Below are 21,454 nucleotides of genomic sequence, written 5' to 3' on the forward strand. Positions count from 1 at the left end.
AGTAACCTTGACGTTGCATTCATGATTCTATATATTGTATTACATTTGACCTTTAAAAACTGTGAACGTTCAACTTGCAATGCTCTTATTTTATTAATGCCTATTAAACTCCTTTATCTTTCTTGTAACCCACAGGTCTTGCAAGAGCAAAATCTGTCCCTAGCCACACATACTCCAATGAAGTGGTGACTTTGTGGTACAGACCTCCAGATGTCCTCCTGGGCTCAACAGAATATTCTACCTGCCTTGACATGTGGTGAGAAATGGGAGCTTTACTCTAGCTAATTTATCTGTAGTGTTTGGTCTGGGTCAAGCCTAGACAAACATCCTAACAGTGTGAATGAAGATTAATGGTGCTGGAGTGTTTGCCTGTGTGTGGCAATACGGCTGGATTTTTTGAAAGCGTAATTGGGAATGTTCCCTAATCAAGGACTCCCTTGCAGATGGTGTCTGCTAATAGTTCTTGATGGACGGGGCAGAGACATTTTTCTAGCTGTCAGTTCAGTGATTTTTCTTTCTTTTGTCTTTCTTTTTTTTTTGCCATTTCTTGGGCTGCTCCCGCAACATATGGAGTTTCAGGTTGGGGGTCGAATCAGAGCTGTAGCTGCCAGCCTACACCAGAGCCACAGTAACACGGGATCCGAGCCGAGTCTGCAGCCTACACCACAGCTCACGGCAATGCCAGATCCTTAACCCACTGAGCAAGTCTAGGGATCGAACCCGCAACCTCATGGTTCCTAGTTGGATTTGTTAACCACTGAGTCACGACGGGAACTCCTGATTTTGCTTTCTTAAGGTCTTAATTCGTGGCTTTATGTTATAACAAGGAAGTATATATCTCCAAATAGCAGTATGTGATGGAAGTAGTAGGGAGCATGTTTATTTATTTATTGCATTTTTTAAATGGTTTTTATTTTTTCCATTATAGTTGTTTTACAGTGTCCTGTCAGTTTTCTACTGTACAGCAATGTGACCCAGTCACACATACATATATACATTCTTTTTCTCACATTATCCTCCCTCATGCACCATCATAAGTGACTAGATATAGTTCCCAGTGATATACAGCAAGATCTCATTGCTTCTCTGGGAGCATGTTTAAATTCACAACAAAACTCGGATAAGTGGTGTGAAAATTTTGCCATAATTGTTAGGTGCTAAATATGGTACAGTACACCCCTGAAAACTGTTGGTACCAATTACCCAAAACGAAATAAAACAGTTCCTTTTTAAAAATATCAGAGTAAGTTTCATTTCAACAGAGTCCCAGTTTTACACAACGCTTTAGCAAAACTTAAAACATCTCTTTTAGGAGGCCCAGAGACTGGTGATGTTTAATGTCTAATTATTATTAATGATCAACTGTAAGGAGTTCTCAATCCAGGGTGATCTAAATCAAATAAGGGAATAGTCTCTTTAGCACTCAGGAAAGGCTTAATAGTGAATGTTGAAAATGTCATCTATTAATAGAAAAGTCCCTTTTTGGGGCTCACAGTTGTGTTCAAGGTAAAACAGTTCACATAGCACATGGCTGTTTGATAGCAGGGATCCTCTTCCCTGAGTGATGAGGCCCCACATGCAGAATTCAGCTGCGTGTTCATGTAATGTTTACGGCCTCATGTGTCGTTTGTCTTCTTGCCATGTACTTAGTTCATGGCTCTGCCCTCAATAATCTTGGCTTTTACTAAATTAGGCTGTGATGAGGCCTGGCTTCTTCCCTGAGGTTTTTGATCCAAACACTTTATGGACAGAAAACAATCAAGTTCCTTGCAATGTAAGACACACAGTGTGGATGTACTTAATTTATCTTCCAGCAACCCCCTTAGGAATGATATTGGGGATCTGTGAAGCCACTGAAAATATATGCAACATTTTTGTGTAGACATGGTTATGTTTATTATTATGGGGTGTAGATCTATGGCTTTCAATTGAGCTATAAAAGAATCTGGGTCATCAAACAGCCTAAGATCTATTGCCATAAATTTTGTAATGCCTTATAATAAATCTAATACCGTGTAATGCACCCTCCAAAACACTGAGAATAAAAATGACCGTCTATCATTGACAAGCTGAGCTAATCCTATTTTTCGTCACACTTCCTGGCTTTTTTTTTTTTGGACAGTTGTTTACACAATTAGATTTTTTTTTTTCCCCAAGGCTAAGCAGGGGCTTGAGCAAAATAGACATTTTGATCATTAGTTGTAATGGAGGAAAAGATTGAAATAAAGGTCAATGAATACATCTGCATATCAGTTACTTACTGTCTCATTCCCTTCTTCCTTCCTGCCTTACAGTTATGATCTGGCTGTACAAGTAGTCATTACTTAATATTCTTGAGTGATGGAGTGCTTCTCTCTATTTTTTGGGTATGGAAATTCTAGATTGTCTTTCAGTGAGGTTAGTTAAGGACTCTGCTAATAGAACACAGTTTGGAAATATTTGTGGCTTGGAGCCAGTTTTGTCTGAGTTCTTGGCAGTGCAGTTAAGACTCTACCCTTCAAATTGGGACAAAGCTTTTTTTTTATGACACTAGTGGTTAATTTTTCCCAAATCTTTGAAGTGCTCTTTAAAGTACAAAGAACCACAGGGATTGTGGCTTGCTAATATGTCTGTTTCTGATATATAGTATTTGATTTCCAGTCTGCTTCCCTCCAGCCCCACCCTTGCCCCAACCTTTCTTTCTTTCATGTGTGGTGCCTGTTTATGTCCATTCTCTTACAAAAGAAGGCTTGGTTGCTTTCTGCCAATTTGCTTTAAACAGAGACATAATGAAGCATAAGAAGAGCACAGTTATTTAAGTGGAAGGGAGGAAAATGCATACAAAATAGTAGACCCCAAATGCCCTTTTGTCTGCATGCCAAGATTATTCATTGCCAAAACCAAAAGCAAAAGTGTTATGTTGGAGCAGTTTCCCATGCTTATTGGTTCTTCATTTCTAAGCCCTAAAATCTGAGTTATGTCTCTGCTATGCTTGTCACTCTGCATCCGATTTCATTCCAAGCCACTTTCTAAAAGCCGTTTTGTTATTTTCCTGTAAGTTGGGTAAAATGTATGTATATTTCCAGTTAGAGAAAAGTTCACAGGGTGCTGATTTTTGCATAATCAATGATCTCGATGCTGGACATTCCAAGATCTAGAAATGGGACTATAATTGAGTCATGGCTCAGCTGCACCAGAGAGAAGTGCAAATATTAACCCATAGACAGTAGCAGGGAGGCAGGTGGCAGTGGTTTCAGGCTATTTTTACAGTTCATTTACCATCCTGGGGCAGTAGGGTAGTAACTAAAAACCAACGATCCCTACACCCTGTTAAAATTTCCAGTTTTCTGTTTAAACAGCCTCGGGCAATAAAAATATTAATGAAGACACTTATGCATTAACATTGTCAGCAAGTGATGGAAATCAGAGCTCTCCATGCTAAGATTTACTGCTCTAGGTCTCTAGCACATTGGCAGTGTGGGAATATAGTGTGCGATTTGAGAACTCATCAAGAAAGATAGTTTTGGATACCTTTCTCTGCCTCTGTGAAGGAGGGTTTAAGCAGAGGAATCAAATGGCCCTCTGTCTCATGTATAACTTCCCTTAATTCTTAGATTTTGTCACTCTTTGAAAGTCATAGCATAGGAAATCATCTTTAAGCTTCTAAACCCAAAAAGGCTTACCAAGTACTGAAAACCACAGGAAGAGTGCAAATGTGAAAAGGAGCTTATCTGTGTAGTCCCCCGGCTCCACAACCCCAGCCCCCTGTCAAGGAGTTCTGCTCTAGCTGGCGAGGTCATTGCTCTAAATAAGCTTTATATTCCTTTATAGAAGCTCATAAATATATTTAGAGTGGCGTTTGTTTTCTAAAGCAAAAGGTCACTTGAGATTATTTTAAGGGATTAATTTTTAACATAGGGTGACTAAGTTATCTGCAGCCAGTAAATACCTCATGAAGATCACGATGCTTTTAGTGGGGGCACAGTATGAGTGGTACCACCTTAGGTCAATTACAATGCTCCCCAGCACGGTGTGTTAAGAATGATATAGCATGTCAGTCTCTCCCTTTCATCATCTTTTTCAAAGCTAATTAACATATTAACTATGCTTGTCAAAATGTGGAGCAAATCATTTATAAATAAGCCTGTCAAATGTAATGAGATTGCATATTAAATTGCCCTTTTCTCTATTACATCTCTGATTTAGGATTAAAATTAATTTATTTAACATTTTGTAGCAGCTGGGGGGGTTAGAAAAAATTTCCATACCAGTCTTGATATATAGACAAATGTCTGCATCAAAATCGATTTTACATATGTCAGAAAAGAAATTGCCTATTTATCGACTATTATAAGGCCATTTAGCATTGCATTTTCTTCCGTAAGGCCAATCACCATACATATTGGCAATACAGAGTTCTGCCATCATCCTTAATGAACTCTCTTGAACTAAGGAAATTCATGTGATAAAATAAGGCTCCCTGGGACTCAGGTTTGTTTACCAGTGTTTTAAGAGGGAGAAAATCATAAATAAATCCTACTAGAGTGCCTACAATAGATGTAAAATAGGGATTTAACTGTGACATGTGGTCACCTTATTCATAAGTACTGGAGCGATAATTTGGCAACTACTGATTGTCAGAAGAGACAATGCCTTTGAGTGTCTACATCACACTACTGGCTACAAACTCAGACTCCTTGCAGAAAACTTATTTTACATTGCTTAGTAAGAAATTGTCTCCAAAATTACAATTCTCTAATATTAGATTTTTGTGGCATTATGGAATGGGTGCCCAGATGCTGAATTTAGCGATGGCCTTGGAATGCTGAAGGGAACTGGTTCTCTTATTCTGTCAAAAGCTTAGGGTGACTTCTGATGTACCTCAACGGAAGTGAGTCTGACTAGTATCCATGAGGACACAGGTTCGATCCCTGGCCTTGCTCAGTGGATTAAGGATCTGGCCTTGCCGTGAGCTGTGGTGTAGGTCACAGACGCAGCTCGGATCCCACATTGCTGTGGTTGTAGCGTAAGCAGGTGGCTACAGCTCTGATTCCACCCTTAGCCTGGGAACTTCCATATGCCACATGTGTAGCCCTAAAAAGACAAAAAAAAAAAAAAAAGCTTAGTATGGTCATGGTTATTACAGCCCATGTTATTTATCAGTGTGTGTTGGGAGAGAGTGTATGTGTGTTTTCAATGGATATGTTTGGTCATTTGTTAATCGTGAGTTAGCTGAATCATAATATGAGACATTGTTGTAGTCTTTACCACTAAATATTTTTAAAACAAAACCCCCCCCCATTTTTTTTTTATCAAAGTTGGCAAAGTAATTGATTAACCACAGCTGGTTTGGGGATGCTGTTTTTTTAGGGCCACACCTGTGGCATATGGAGGTTCCCAGTCTAGGGGTTAGTGGGAGCTACAGCTGCTGCTGGCCTACACCACAGCCACAGCAACACCAGATCGGAGCCGCATCTGCAACCTACACCAGAGCTCACAGCAACACTAGATCCTTAACCCACTGAACGAGGCCAGGGATCGAACCTGCAACCTCATGGTTCCTAGTCAGATTTATTTCTGCTGCACCACAGCGGGAACTCCTGGGATGCTTTTTAAATAGCCAATCACAATGACTGAGTTTCGAGATACTAAGATAGCCCTTGGTATACTCAGCTTCCCCACAGGTTCATGAAAATAGCAAGAGATGGTTAAATAGGAAATTCTTTATGAAATATAAGACTCCACAGGTGTTGAGAATGGTATTCTTATCAGCTGTCAGTGTATCAATCAGCCAAGCTAATTATTTTGCATTTTTATTAAAGAATAGCATCTGAGCTAAATATTTAGCATTTCTATTAAAGTATAGAATATATTAGAGAAATAGAAGCTGCTGTCTTTGGTTTTAGAGAGATTAACGTACTGTCTATGTCTAGAGAATTAAAGAGACATTTCAGCCCAGGATGTTCTCATCTTTTGTGTGTATGTGAGTTTAATTTGAAAATATATAAATTAGTACATAAAGTTTAAGAACATTAGATATACACTAGGGTCTTTTATGTGTTAATTTGTGTATTCATGTAGAAGTTGATTCTCTGATCCTGTAGCTAGCAGTGGTTTGCCGTGTAAAGGAGGCAAAGTTATAGTAGAAAATACATTGAAAGCCTAAATTTGGTTCTGTCTCTGCGTCTACTTACCTGTGTGAACCTGGTTTCCCAAATCTCTTAACTGTCCTTATCTTCAGTTTTCAAATCGGAACCCTTTGACAGTTAAATCTATTTCAGATATAACCGGTAACTAATAGCTGCTCTAACAGTAACAAAAGCGGTGACCTCCTGCCTCACTTGTCCTCACCCTCTGATGCTGTTTCCCGGAAACAGCTACTACTTTTGACTCTTTTAGAATCTGTCTCCATATGCCTTTTTTTTTTTTCCCCACTGTACAGCAAGGGGGTCAAGTTATCCTTACATGTATCCATTCCCCCCCGCCCTTTGTTCTGTTGCAGTATGAGCATCTAGACATAGTTCTCAATGCTACTCAGCAGGATCTCCTTGTAAATGTATTCTAAGTTGTGTCTGATAACCCCAAGCTCCCGATCTGTCTCCATATGTCTTAAATAATCGTCTATATTGCTACCTGTTAATTTAGATGTATAGTAGACAAGGATTTTTTTTTTTTTTTTTTGTCTTTTTGCCGTTTCTGGGGCCACTCCTGCGGCACATGGAGGTTCCCAGACTAGGGGTCCAGAGTTGTTGCTGCTGGCCTACGCCAGAGCCACAGCAATGCGAGGGATCCGAGCCATGTCTGCGAGCTACACCACAGCTCATGGCAACGCTGGATCCTTAACCCACTGAGCAAGGCCAGGGATCGAACCTGCAACCTCATGGTTCCTAGTTGGATTCGTTAACCACTGCGCCATGATGGGAACTCCCAACAAGGATTTAACTTTCTCCATCAACCTTCCTCCACTCCACCATCATCTCCTTCTCTCAATATAGAATCTACATCACACTTTGAAATATTAACATGTAAGGATTATTCATGGTGAAGTCAAATAGTATTCATGATTATGTATCCTTTCTTGTATAACCTTTTGCTTTTCCTGGACTTTATAATTGTCTCTGATTTTTTAAATTGATTTAGTTGTCTTTGTTCCTACTGTTACTTATAGGTATAAAAGATTTGTCAATAGTGTATGAAAAATATTTTCCAGTGCTCAAACATATCAGCACATCTGTCCTTCTCATTTAGTTTTCTTGATATCTCCCTCACTCAATCTTGTCCTTGGAACTTTCCTCGCTTGGCTCTCTGACTTCTTGCCTTAGCTGTTGAACATCTGGGCTCTAAGGACTTTGATTTACCTCCTCCCCTGCTGTTTTAGGTCCTAAGCTAGTTATTCTCTCTTTCCTTCCAAATCTCTTCTCTACTCTTTTCTGCCTTGCTCTGTGTCCTGAATGGCTGACCCATAGGTAAAACATCCTCCAAGCTGTCTTGGCTACTGTTTTGCAGTTTTGGGTTCAAGCAGTGGACAAGTGAGAGGAGAGGGAGATTGAATATTCATCACTGTTTCTTCCCTGCTTTAGCTCATATTTCCAGGAATGGCTAACTACATCTTCTATGGGGAAGCCCCTCTATCTGTCACTAGATTTCAGTTGACCTTTTTTTAATTCTAGGGGTAATAATGGCTTTTAGTTCTAAGACAGGTGAAGGCTTCCTGCTGTTGCTAGCCTCTTAGTTTTCAGTATGTACTTTTGGTTCCCTTTCACCTCTGTAAGTAGTGAATTCATTAAAGTCTGTTCTGAGTTGGATTCATTTTTCTTCCGACCTTTATTGATTATAGGTTTCCTGTTTCCTGGATTCCTTGTCTTCCTCCTTTAGTTTCCTCAGAAAGAATGAGTGGAGATGCAAGTTTTCAAATTCTTGGTTTTCTGAAAATGTCTATTCTATTCTGCTGCTGCACATGATCGATAACGTTTGGGTGGGTATATAATAAGGTCCCCCCCCCTCAGAATTTTGAATGTATTGCTTAAGATCTTGTATTGCTACTGAAAAGTCTGATTCCGTTCAAATTTGTAATCCTTTGTGTGCCTTGTCATACTTTGTCTGTGGAAAGTATTAGGTTCTTATATCTATCTCTGGTATTCTGAAATTGCTGGATAATGAGCTTTGATTGTGTCTTTTTCTGTTGGTGCCAATAGAAACACAGACCAATTAAACCTATTTTTTATTTAATTCCCCTTTTTTCAGCTCCATGCCTTACCCTGCTCTCACTTTTATCCTCATTTTTAGGCCTTTTGGATTTAATTTCTCCAGAGGGTAAACACCAGCATCCAGTTGGTGAGTTGGGATGGGAGATGGTCAGAGAAGGTCTATGGGTCATTTGCTTTGGATGAGCTTTCTTTCTTTCTTCCTTTTTTTTTTTTTTTTTTTTTTTCTTTTTAAGGTCACACCTGTGGCATATGGCAGTTCCCAGGCCAGAGGTTGAATCGGAGCTGTAGCCATAACCACAGCAAGACAGAATTCGAACTGCATTTGCAACACCAGATCCTTAACCCACTGAGCGAGGCCCGGTTCAAACTTCAGAATACTGCATTATCTAGAGTGTACTTTAATTAGGAATCACATTTTCATTTACTGTATAAATTAATGTAATTTAAATATACTATAGCTTGCTTCTTCTTTCTTTCTTCTTTTTTTATGACCATACCTGTGGCATTTGGAAGTTCCCAGGCTAGGAGTCAAATCTGAGCCTCATCTGTGACCTGCATCGCAACTTGTGACAACGCCAGATCCTTAATCCACTGAGCGAGGCCAAGGATCAAACCCACATCCTCACAGATACAATGCCGAGTTCTAAACCTGCTGAGCCACAGTGGGAACTCTGACTGGTAGCTTTCTTGATTTTATAAACTGTATTTTATAATTGATAAACTTAGATATTTGTATTTTTTCCAGCTTTGCTCTTCCAATGTAATGTCCCTGGATCCCTATTGGTAAAAGATGTCATTAGGGGGAAAAAAAGAAATAGTATAATAATTACAAAAGAATGAAAGTCATGCAACTAAAATAGCCTCTCAATGGCCAAAGAAACACCTTGCTAAATTCCATTAAAATATAAAGCAAAACTTAATTATAGTCTGTGACAGGCATTTAGTAATTACTAAGGACAAAATCTGAGTAGCTTCAGTTTTCCTATACACATGGGGGTTGTTCATCTTTTACTGCGGCGTTTTATATTTCTCTTATTTCCATGTGAGATAGTAGATTCTAAAAATGAGATAACCGCATAAGTTCATTTTCTGTAGAGCTTTGCAAGGCATTTCTCTTATTTCTCCTTGATGATTCAGTGGTTCTTCCTTGATTGCTAGCTTTTACCATGTTTGCTTCTAAAGAGAGGATATATTCGTAGCCTAATGTAGACTCCACAAATTGAAAAACTCTATTATATCAACTGTATGAATTTTCATCTGTTTGTCATATTTAATCCTAACGTGTTTAATTTAGAAACCCTTTCAGAATTTTAAAAACCCAGTGAATTCAATTCATAATTTTGTTTTATTGTGGCTTTATGACTATTTTATACCCCTGCCTCCCAAATCTGAAGATTCTTGCTTATGTTGTTCACACTAGGTGGTTGGTCATGTACAGAGAAAAAAAACAAAAAAACCTCTAGAATCCCAGAGCAGCCCCCTTCCAACAAAGATCTCTTTTACACATGATTATTTTTATTGCTTCGTTCATTCAACAAAACCTTACAGAATGTCCAGAGGCTCAAGAGTGAAAAAGACCTGGTGCCTGTCCTCAGGCAGCACCCACTAATGCTACTTTATCACCCAACTCCAGAGGGCATCGCTGACATTGTAGTCTTACACAATGTTTATTCTCTACAGCCACATGCCAGGGCCAGTCCTTGACAGTATTCCAAGAAACTCACCAAAAACTGGACAGTAAGGATTTACAGTGGGAGAGTTTTTGCTTTCAGGTCTTCCACATGTTTACCTAAGATATCAGAGGGTTGTCAAACATCAGCCATGTAGTTGTTTATCTTAGTGGTGCTCTTTCCAACGTTCTTAACCATAGGCCATCAGAGACCAGCCATGCCATCAATGACTAGAACTAAATATATCAGTGTAACACTCTGTAAATTGGAGTTCAGAATTCTCCTAATAGGAGAGTATGTTACATGACAATTTCAGCAGTGATTTGTCTTGGTGATATATTAGATATGGTTTCTCCAAAAAGATTGCTTTCTTGATTAAATTTGATTGGAATATAGTTGGCTGACAATATGGTGTTAGTTTCAGGGGTACAGCAAAGTGAGTCAGTTATATATCCAGATATATAAATATATATATATATATATTATTTTTCAGATTCTTTTCCCATTTAGGCTATCACAGACTAGTGAGTAGATTTCCCTGTGCTATTCAGTAGGTCCTTGTTACTTAGCAGTTTTGTATGTAGTAGTGTGTATATTGCCAATCCCAACCTCCCAATTTATCTCTTCCCCCCAACATTTCTCCTTTGGTAGCCATATTGTTGGTTTTGAAGTCTTTGAGTCTGTTTCTGTTTTGTGAATAAGTTCTTTTGTATCATTTTTATTAGATTCCACATATTAGTGATCTTTGTCTTTCTCTTATGACTTACTTCACTTAGTATAATAATCTCTAGGTCCATTCATGTTGCTGCAAATGGCATTATTTCATTCTTTTTTATAGCCAAGTAATAGTCTATTGTATATATGTATCACATCTTCTTTTTCCAGTCCTCTGATGATAGACAGTTAGTTTGCTTCCTTGTCTTGGCCATTGTAAATAGTGCTATAATGAACATTGGGGTGCATGTATCTTTTAGAATTATGGTTTTCTCTGAATAGATACCTAGGAATGGGATTGCTGCATCATATGGTAGTTCTGTTTTTAGTTTTTTGAGGAATCTCCATGCTGTTCTCCATAGTGGTTGTACCAATTTACATTCCCACCACCTTTTCTCCACACCCTCTCCAGCATTTATTGTTGGTAGACTTGTTGGTGGTAGCCATTGTGACTGTTGTGAGGTGATGATCTCATTGTAGTTTTGATTTGCATTTCTCTAATAATCAGTGAGGTTGAGCATCTTTTCATGTGCTTTTTTGCCCATATGTATGTCTTCTTTGGAGAAATGTCTATTAGGTCTTCTGACCATTTTTTGATTGGGATTTTTTTTTTGATGTAATTAAAAGATTTTTTTTTTATTTGTCTATTTTTTTGTCTTTTTTGCCATTTCTTGGGCCACTTCCACGGCATATCGAGGTTCCAAGGCTAGGGGTCAAATCGGAGCCATAGCCACCGGCCTACGCCAGAGCCACAGCAACGCGGGATCCGAGCCGCGTCTGCAGCCTACACCACAAGTCACAGCAATGCCGGATCGTTAACCCACTGAGCAAGGGCAGGGACCAAACCCGCAACCTCATGGTTCCTAGTCGGATTCGTTAACCACTGCACCACGACGGGAACTCCGAAAAGATTTCTTGAATGTGTCATTTGCTTTGATCTTTAAGATAATTACCCATGAACAATTTTTCCTAGTTCCCCACATTATTACAGGAGGATTAATACATTTGCAGGGAGAAATCTTATAATAATATGACTTCCACCCTGCATCAGCTGTCATATAAACAGAAATTAAAGATGTGCAAAGCTTATTAATTTGTTTTTTCTTGTCCTGGCTGGTCTAGAGTTATTCCTTGGAGAAGTGCTTTCAATGGAAGCATTTTTAAGTGACTAATCAAATGAGACCTCTGTCTTCCTTTATTGTTACATAGTATAAAAAATGTTTCTCTGCTATTCAGAGTACTATTTTGAGTTTTATGTTTTTTTCCCTCATTGCAGTCCTCATTAAGGGCCTTTCCTATTTAAATTTTTACTGGCATTTGAATTTTCCTGAATATTTTCAGTTATTTATATAACCAGGTTATTTATATAACATGTGGCTGTTATTTCAAGATTTTATCTTTGGGGTTTTCATTATCTATGAGAGTCTGTTTACAGCTTTCAACCATTTTTAAACATCTTATTTTTAGCACACTATCAATGGTGATTGACTTCAGTTTTTAAGGATAGTTTTATTTTTTTTTCTGCCCAAACCTTAATTTTGAAGACTTGACTTTGGCTTTATCTTTATTCATGTTAGCATTTGTGTCACCAGGAATGAGAACGAATTTGCCATCTCTATTTCTTCTTTTTTAGTCTGACCAGACCAACGAAATAAAGACACGCTGGTCTAATTGGGGAGGCAGTGTGACAAGGAAGGGCTCACTGGCCCAGGATTTTGAGTCACATTATCAGGTTCTGGGGCAGAAACTAAACATGTAATACAACTTCTTTACATGTAAAAATCAGAACATTGTCTTTCTGATTTCTGACTCATCCTCTAAAGTGTCTCTGTGTCTCAATTTTAACAATCGAGTAAATCGTACTGCTGAACCCAAGGTTTCCATGGAGACTGTTGGAATTCCTTCAGAGTGACATAAATGAAGTCAGGGTTTAGATATTTTGGTGAAATGACTGAACTACTTTTTTCTAGTGTTTAATTTTATATGATGATAGTCTTTCTAAATCAAATCACTTTTTCTATGAAGTTTCTTGTGTGCACTCCTCAGACTAGTTTGTGCAATTCATTCACTCACTCCATCATTCATTTGAAAAATATTATTGAACATCTATTTTGTACCGGGCACCAGGTTAGGTCCTGGAGCTTATAGATATGAGAAAAGACCCACCATGCCTTCAAGGTCAAAAGGAAAAACAGTGTAATAAGCTATAATGCAGGTATACAGTTAGTACAGTGGTGGCTCAGAAGTTAGGGTGATAAGTTTATACTTGGTGGATAGTTGAGGAGAGGTGGAGGTCAGAGAAGTTATCATCAAGTGGTAATTCGTTGGCCTGCCTTGTGAAAGCCATCTTTCAAAGTTGACAAAGCTAGACTTGAAGGACATACTGGCCAGGCCATGGACAAAAGGACCCCACCAAAAGGTGAAATAGCTTATATTTGTGAGGAGGGAAGAGGGACAGAGTTTAAGAAGCGGGTAGAGGAAAAAGAAAAAATCGAGAGGGAGAAAGTGGTTGGAAACCAAAATGGAGAAATATTTGGAGATAGTTTAGGATGTGACAACTTGATTGAATGAGAGTGGTAAGGGAAGTTCAGAGGTTTCAGATGATTCCTGAATTTCTGGCTTAGGTAACTGGACCAGAAAGCAAAAATACAGCTTTGCCATGTGATTTAAAATATATATATATATATATATATGCATATTTTAAGTATTTAAGTATATATTTTACATATTATATATAACACATATTATATATAGTGTATATTTCTATATAAAGCATATATGCACATACACATACACTAAAATATGTGTGGAATATATGTATACTGAAATAATACACTAATAGAGGCAGGCATAGGTATGTGCACATTAAAATATCTGAGCAACAAATATAATTGTAGCTAAAGGAATCTTAATGCCACGTGGTACTTGGTCTTTCCAGTCAGTGGACGCTGCCCCCTCACTACCTAGCCCCTCCTTTACAGGCAGCAGCAGGCCACCATAGGCCTCAGCTTTATTGAACTGCATTAGCTTCCTGTACTTCATTCTTTGCTTCTGTTGAATTTTTGTTTTGATATGCTTCATCTGTAAATACAAGTTCTAAGAGATAGAGAATTTTGTTTCAGAGTTTGAAAAAGCAGTCTTAAAGTCCCCCCCCCCCCCATAAAAAGTCATTGTTTCGAACTGAATTTTTTCTGAGATGGGCTTTTCCCCACAGTCTTGTGTTTGGATTGGTTTTGTTTTCATTCCTTGAGAGCCGAGTGCTCTGTAGAAGTATTTGACTAAGATATATTGTGCCTATCTGTGCCTAATGAAGCACTAACCACAGTAAATGATGAGTGACAGTTTAATCAATTCAGTTCCTTCAATAGTCACCAAGGGCACATGGAATGCAATGTTTTCAATCTTTCACTTTTCAGATACTGCAGATGCCAACAGGAAAAGATCATGTCTGTTATGTATAACAAATTTTCCTACAAATTTAGCAAAAACAAATTTTTTTAAAAATCTTGGATCTTTTAAAAGCTAAGCTTCCAGGGAACAAAATTCTTTGTTCTATTGGCCACCTTGTGCATCAAACTGCACTAGCTTTAATTGCATAATGGTGTATTTCAGTGAACCATGGCTAAATAAAATTACCTATTCGGTTAATTAATGTGAAACCTTTCTGAATTACTTTTTCATGCCTGTGTTAAATTCAGATTGGATTTAGCATTTAATCTAACTTACTTTATTGGTCTACTCTTTCTTTGTGGTTCTCTTGGATGGATCCTGAATACATATTTAGAGATACTGCTTTCAAAACAGATTTCCCTAGATCCTTTTAGATTCTTGCTCCTCTGTTTCTGGTCTTGTGACTAACATTGGCATTGCTTGGAAGCATGTTTGAGATCTCAGGCCTCAACCCAGATCTAGGGGATTAGAACTTGCATGTTAACAAGATCCTCATGTGATTGGGGTACACATTAAAGGGTGAGAGGCACCACTTCTGATGCCTTTATCCAATGGACACAGAGACTTTGATATTTCTGTCCATCATAATGTTGAAAGAGAAAGGCAGAAGAACAATCTTGTCCTGAATTACAGTTCTTTTCATCTGCTGTCCTCCTTTCAAAAGCAGCCTGATACTCTCTTTCTCTCCCTCTTTTCCCAAAAGTTTTCATGATGCAGATGGTTGTGAATGGCTCTAAATGATTCTCCAAACTGAATTGAGTTGAGGCTTCATACCTTTCAATTAGGGAAGTCTCTAGGAGAATGGGCAGGTCTCCCTCGAGGTCATCATGTAAGCTGGGTGGGTCACTGTCCTCTCTGTACCTACTCAGATGCATGGTCTCAAGTGCATAATCTGCTGTGTCATGATCCCTCCTGGGTGCTGGCCAAATGCTGCCACTCGAGAGTGAAACCCTCACTCTGCCTAAAACTCTGTATTCTAAGGAATCTCAAGCTTTTGCTAATAAATATATGAAATTGGAAGCTAAACTTCAGGAGATTTTATGGAGATTTTTAATTGTGCCATATTCTATATATGAATATTGAAGTCTTTCAACATTACCTGCTGAGATTGAACCAAACGGTTGCCCTGAGAAGTCGGGACAAAGGAGACTTATGTTTTATTTTTTGATGATGAAAAGCAGGTTCACGTCAAGTAGATAAATAATAACCTTTAGGTTCTATTTTATATTTCTTGGTGTGGCATAATCTTTTATTGGGTTATAGCATCCTGTAGCATTACTGTGTCTATATCAGAAAATTGAGTGCACTTCACTTGAAATGTCATGTGTCAAATGCAGATGTTTTTTGAGTATGGGATGTGATGGATCTTGTTAGTACCTCTTTTAATTGAAGGATGTAAATGTATCCTGCACCATAACATTCCAACAAAACTCTGATAATCAGGCACATTACAGTGTGTCTTAACTGGTGACTCTCGTGCCCTAACCCTGTTTCATTCAGGTCTGGAAGGCCTGCTGTATTGCAGTAGCCCCTCTGACTCATTTCAACTCTGTCTTTAAAAATGAAAGCCCAAACCCTTGTTCCGAGAAAGATTATAGTGGCTCTGATATTTACAAGTAAAATTACAGTTGGAGGAAGTCACATGAAAAGTATGGAGTGCTGGAACCTAAACTAGTCTGATCATGAAGCCTTCCCATGGAAGTGGCATGGAACTTGATGTTCCCTACTCGAAAACTTCTTAACCCTTCACCGGGAATTCAGGGATTTTTTTGTCTGCATTCCACACTCTCCCCCATTGCCCCAAATTTAATAGTTTAGATAAATGTTTGCATTTTTAATTCCTTTGCAATAAAGTGTGTACATTAGTTTGCAAATACCTTCATATTGACCTTAATTAATCTTTCATTAGTTTGCTGTCCAAGTTATTTAAAGTCAAACTTTAACTGACATTTCACATTGACAGTTCTAGATGGCTCATGCTGGTTCCAAGAAAAAGTTCATAAAAATTTTCATAGATTCTTTTTTCTCATGTAGGGAAAACTCAAAATGCCATGGCTCTTCCACTTGAAGTGACTAATTCTATGTACTGTCCCAAAGAGATGCTGTCCTTTTCACTTCACCTTTTAAAAAATATACTTTTAATTTTAGAGTAGTTTTAGAGTTCTGGAAAACTTGCAAAGACATTGGTTTCACTATTAATAATTTCTTACGTTACTCTGGTGTATTTGTCACAACCAAGAATCCCACAATAGTACATTATTGTTAACCAAACAACTTTATTTTGATTTTACTAGTTTTCCCCTAATTTCCTTTTGCTGTTTTGAAATCCCATTTAGGTACCATATTACATGTAGTTGTCATGTATCTTGACCCTCCTCTGGGTTATGATAGTTTATCAGAATTTTCCTGTTTTTCATGCCTTTGGCAGTTTTGAGGTGTATTAGTCAGGTATTTGTAGAATGTCCCTCCATTTGGATTTGTCCCTTGTTTGGGGAAGGAAAACCATAGAGGTGAAGTGACAGTCTCATCACATCATGTCAAGAGTCTGTGCCAACAGCATGACTTATCATTGGCATGTTAACTTTGATCACATGGTTGAGGGACTGTTTTCCAGTTTTCTCAATTATAAATTTACTGTCCATATTTCACCCTCACCTCCATACTTTATTCTTTAGAAACAAGTCAGTAAGCTCAGCTGTCACTTGAGTGGAGAGGGAGGAGAAAAGCGAGGGTTGCATTGGTTTTGATTCATTAATTCAACAAATATTTTTGAGCCCTTACCATGTGCCTGACACTCTGTGCCCTGGAGATAAGACGATGACCACAGGTCTCTAATCCTGTGAGTCTTTTATCTAGATGAGACACAACCCCAAAAAGCAAAGACCAATGGGCATCCTTTGAGTGTAATGAAGGAAACAAACTAGGGAAAGACATGAGGCCTAGGCAGTAAGGAGGGACCTGCCTTACATACGGTGGCCGGGAAAGACATTTCTAAATGGAGCCATTTGAGCTGACGCCTTGTTGCTGAAACTTGGCCTCCGTATACCATTGCCGAATAGAAACTCTGAAATAGAGTTTTGGATGAAGGAGAAAAAGATAGCTTTGTTGCCTTGCCAGGCAAAGGGGGCCACAGCAGGTTAATGCCTTAAAGACTGTGCCCCCCTTGGGAGAGATTATGAGGTGGTTTTATGGTTTGGGGAGTAGAAAATAGGGCCCTAGTTAAAAATCAAGGTAGAGGCAAGCTTGCATTGTCTTTCAGAGATGGTGTTTAGTGGCTCCAGGACTGGGTCTAGTGGTCTTCCTTCTTCTCTGAGTGAAGAATGTTTCATCAAGTAGAAGTTCCCGTTGTGGCTCAGTGGTTAACGAATCCGACTAGGAACCATGAGGTTGTGGGTTCGATCCCTGGCCTTGCTCAGTGTGTTAAAGATCCAGCGTTGTCATGAGCTGTGGTGTAGGTTGCAGACGTGGCTCAGATCCCATGTTGCTGTAGCTTGGCATAGGCCAGCTGCTACAGCTCGTTAGACCGCTAGCCTGGGAACCTCCATATGCTGTGGTTGCAGCCCTAGAAAAGACAAAAAGACAACAAATAAAAATAATACTAAAGAATGTTTCATCATGTAGTTCTTCCATTTGTTGGGGGTTCTAATTCTGCAGAAAGGCTCAAAGATTGTTATGTATATTTCTTAAGGAGAAATCAGGATCCTGCCCCAAGGCTGCACTATTGTCTCTTCCCTGGTCTCTGCATCCCCTCCCTTCCCTGATTAGCAGCTACCCTTAGGAACTCAGGGAAGGTCATGGAGTCTGAGGCTCATTCCCTGAAACAAGAAATAGAGGACACAGAGAGGCTTGTGTGCCTAGAAGCCCCACAGGGCCCTGCTGGGTTACACCCTGAATAACAAGAAGCAGTTATCCATGTGAGCAGTGAGGGGAAACACATTCTAGGCAGATTGAACAAGTCATGCCCAGATGCTGAAACCAAGGAGGAGCTTGGCCTGTTTTAGGAACAGAGAGCAGAGCAGCAGGACTGGAGCAGAGGACACCTCATGAATAGAGATATAGCGTGAAACTGGAGCGCATGTGGCACCTTCACTCTCCCAGTCTCTGTTCTGGATTTTAAGGAAGAAAAATGCATAGGATGTAATTTTAAAAATTCTGATTCATCTCCTTTTTTCAATAATGCAACATTCATTTATGCAAAGCAAAGCATAAATGAATAGGTGTGGCCCTACTCCAATAAAGTCTTATTTGTGAATACCGAAATTTGAATTTCACCTAATGTTTACATGTCACCAAATATTCTTTTTATTTTTTTCAATCCATTTAAGAATTTAAAAGGCTCTATAAAAACAGGCACTGGGCGGAATTTGGCATGTGGTCTGTAGTTTATGGACTGCTGTGCATTATGGTGTGCTGCCCCTGCCCCCATCCAATAGAAGGAAGGCTTCTACTACTGTTGGTCTCATTCATTCACTGCCGTAAGTGGGAAGAGATGAGACAGCTTTACAACTAGTGTTTGTAATTGCTTTTGTCCTCAGAGCTCTTCTCCATGGTGTGTCCAGCTGGTGAACTTGATTCACCACAATAAACAAAAAAAGTCAAGAACGTCTAGCCTAGGAATAAAACACAGACTTTGTAGAGTAGAATATGAACTATGGCTCTCTTTTTAACCTTCCTTCCATTTTCCACGTGGAGCATAACAATGGCCTTTGGCTCTTTCAAAATTCCTGTTATTGGCTCCTGTTTCCTCTACCTGAATACACCATTCCCATTCCTGATCATCTCATTATCCACCAGATTCCACGGGTGCAAATCCTCCCTCGCCCTCTCTCCCCGCAACCCTGAGCTAATAAGCATGTCCCCTCACATCCTTAGGCATCTTGTCATGGGAACTGGGCACATATTTTTAGAATTATTGTTTTTGTAGCATCAATACTTGAAAGACACATGATAGACATTTTCTCCAAATTGACAATGGTCCTAAAGGTTTACATGACCATGTCTGTAATAAGTGAAGCTGGAAAAGAAAAAATACTTTTCCGTAATATCAGAAAAAAAGTCATTACTATGGAATAAGTACATTATCTCTATGTTCTCTTTACAGAAAAATATATTATATAAAATTATCATAGAAGAGGTAATTGAATATAATACAGCCAAAACTACAGACAAAAGTATTAGGGATGTTCGTTAGATAGTTCATAACTATGTTATATTGCTTTTCTCAGTTATATATTATTTGCCATATTTAAAAATGTATTATATTAGCTTTAAAAATGTATTTCTTTTAATATTTTCTCCTCCTGAATTCACTTTTGTGCCCAACTTTTTTATTAATAATTTTGTATTTTTTTCATAATGAGAAAAATTCACATTGTATGACCTTCAGGACTAAAAAATTGTCTGTCAATTATCAATTCTACTTAAAATCTTTTTTTTTTTTTTTTTTTTCGTCTTTTTAGAGCCACACCCGAGGCATATGGAGGTTCCCAGGCTAGGGGTCTAATCGGAGCTGTAGCTGCAGGCCTATGCCAGAGCCACAGGAACTGGGGATCTGAGCTGCATCTGTGACCTACACGGCAGCTCAGGGCAACGCCGAACCCTTAACCCACTGAGCAAGGCCAGGGATCGAACCCGCAACCTCATGGTTCCTAGTTGGATTCATTTCCACTGTGCCACAACGGGAACTCCTCTACTTAAAATCTTGATTTGAATTGTAATGATAAAAATATTTACATAGCTGTGGCATAAATTAAATTAGGAAATTTTGAATTCAAAAGAATTACAGATGTGTGTGCAATGGTGGGTGTTTTATATATTACCTTTGCCTGGTAACTAATTCTAAAACAAGAGTTTGAACACACTGCATCCTGTGACACCTTTAATTGTAAGCTTTTATGACTGGCACTTATTCTTGAAAAAGTTAGACTAAGTGGTTGATAATTACACAATGATTCAAATTTCCCAAAGAAACAAAATTAAAGGAGACATTTCCTGAAATAAGATTATCTATCATAAACATAGAGCTTAAGTGGATGGATTCTTTCTCAGTAAACCACTCTGGGCAGTCAACTTAATCCATCAAGAGAGAGGTAACACAGGGCTAATGGAAGTAGCAAAGAAAATAAGGGGGTGGGGAGGAAAGCAGTCAACAGTCCATATTAAATTGAAAGGCTTTTTATTGCTATTTAGCAATAAAGAAGCTCCAGTAATAAGGTATTCTGCTGTATTAGGGTGCTGATATGTTTTATACTTCTACTTTTTTATTTTTTCTGCTTTCTCTCTCTTTTGATAAATCCTTTAAGTATAATTCTCTCAGCCTCATTAGTATACTTTCAGCATAGGAAACATCCATTAGGAAGGAGAATCCCAATTCCTTAGACAGTGAAGCAGATAAGAGCCTGTAGATATACTATATCATCTCATTCCAACTGCATAGAATTACAGCACAGATTCATCTTTTAATTGTTCTAAGTATCATATTATGGGGATGGTATAGACCAAGCACAAGGAGTGGTACAAGAAATTCAGTAAGTAGTTCTGACAGTGCAGAGGTTACGTCACCAGCCAGCTTCATAGAGCACACAGTGGAGGTGGATGTGGCTTCTGGTAGGGGTCTTGCATTCACAGTTGCAACTTGTAAGGGGGGGGAATAAGGTCAAAAGGTGGAGAATAGAGTATATTCTGAATAGAGAAAAGTAAAGGTGCTGGTAGCTATTAAAGATTCAAGAGATATTATGTAAACTTAAGAGGACAATAGAAATGTAGATTGATGGTCTTAGAAAAGAATTTATGATATAAAAAGGTAAAAAACCATCAAATTGAAATTTTAAACCCAACTAGACCATCTGAAGTCCCAATATTTATAAGAATATCATTGCATTTTAGTATATGAATAAAATAATTCTTGTTGCCTGTCATCTCTCAAGTATTTAAAATTTTTGCTTATTTTTTTATACTTTTCTATGTGTATATTTGATTATATTACAGGTGCATAACTTAGTGGTTTGGTATTTTTATGGATTGTACTCCATTTCAAATTATTATAAAGTCATAACTATTTATCCCCATGATATACAGTATATCTGTTGCTCATTTATTTTCTACATGGTAGTTTGTATCTCCTAATCCCATATCACTGTTTTGCCCCTCCCCACTTCTCGCTCTATATTGCTATACACTGTCTGTTCTTTAGTTCTGGGAGGCTGCTGTTGTTGTTGTTATATACATTACTTTTTAAAAATTTTTTTGACTCCACACATAGGCGATAACAAGGAGTATTTGTCTCTCTCTCTCAGAATATTTCACTAAGCATAATACCCATAATTCTTATTGCTCCATCCATGTTGTTGCAAATGACAGAATTTCATTCTTTTTTATGGCTAATAGTCCATAGTATATATATGTGTGTGTGTGTGTATCTTACATGTTCCTTAT

General features: G+C 38.4%; 1 protein-coding gene across 3 annotated transcripts in view; it reads left to right on the plus strand.

Moving 5' to 3' along the window:
- Nucleotides 1–21,454, plus strand: part of CDK14 (cyclin dependent kinase 14) — a 632,242-nt gene that overhangs the window by 367,714 nt on the left and 243,074 nt on the right. For all 3 annotated transcript variants that reach the window (XM_021102362.1, XM_021102363.1, XM_021102364.1), the window contains one exon: nucleotides 136–256. In XM_021102362.1, coding sequence (XP_020958021.1) covers nucleotides 136–256 — 121 coding nt within the window. The remainder of the gene's footprint in view (nucleotides 1–135; nucleotides 257–21,454) is intronic.

The sequence above is a fragment of the Sus scrofa genome, chromosome 9 (assembly GCF_000003025.6).
Source record: "Sus scrofa isolate TJ Tabasco breed Duroc chromosome 9, Sscrofa11.1, whole genome shotgun sequence".
Taxonomy (NCBI): Eukaryota; Metazoa; Chordata; class Mammalia; order Artiodactyla; family Suidae; genus Sus; species Sus scrofa.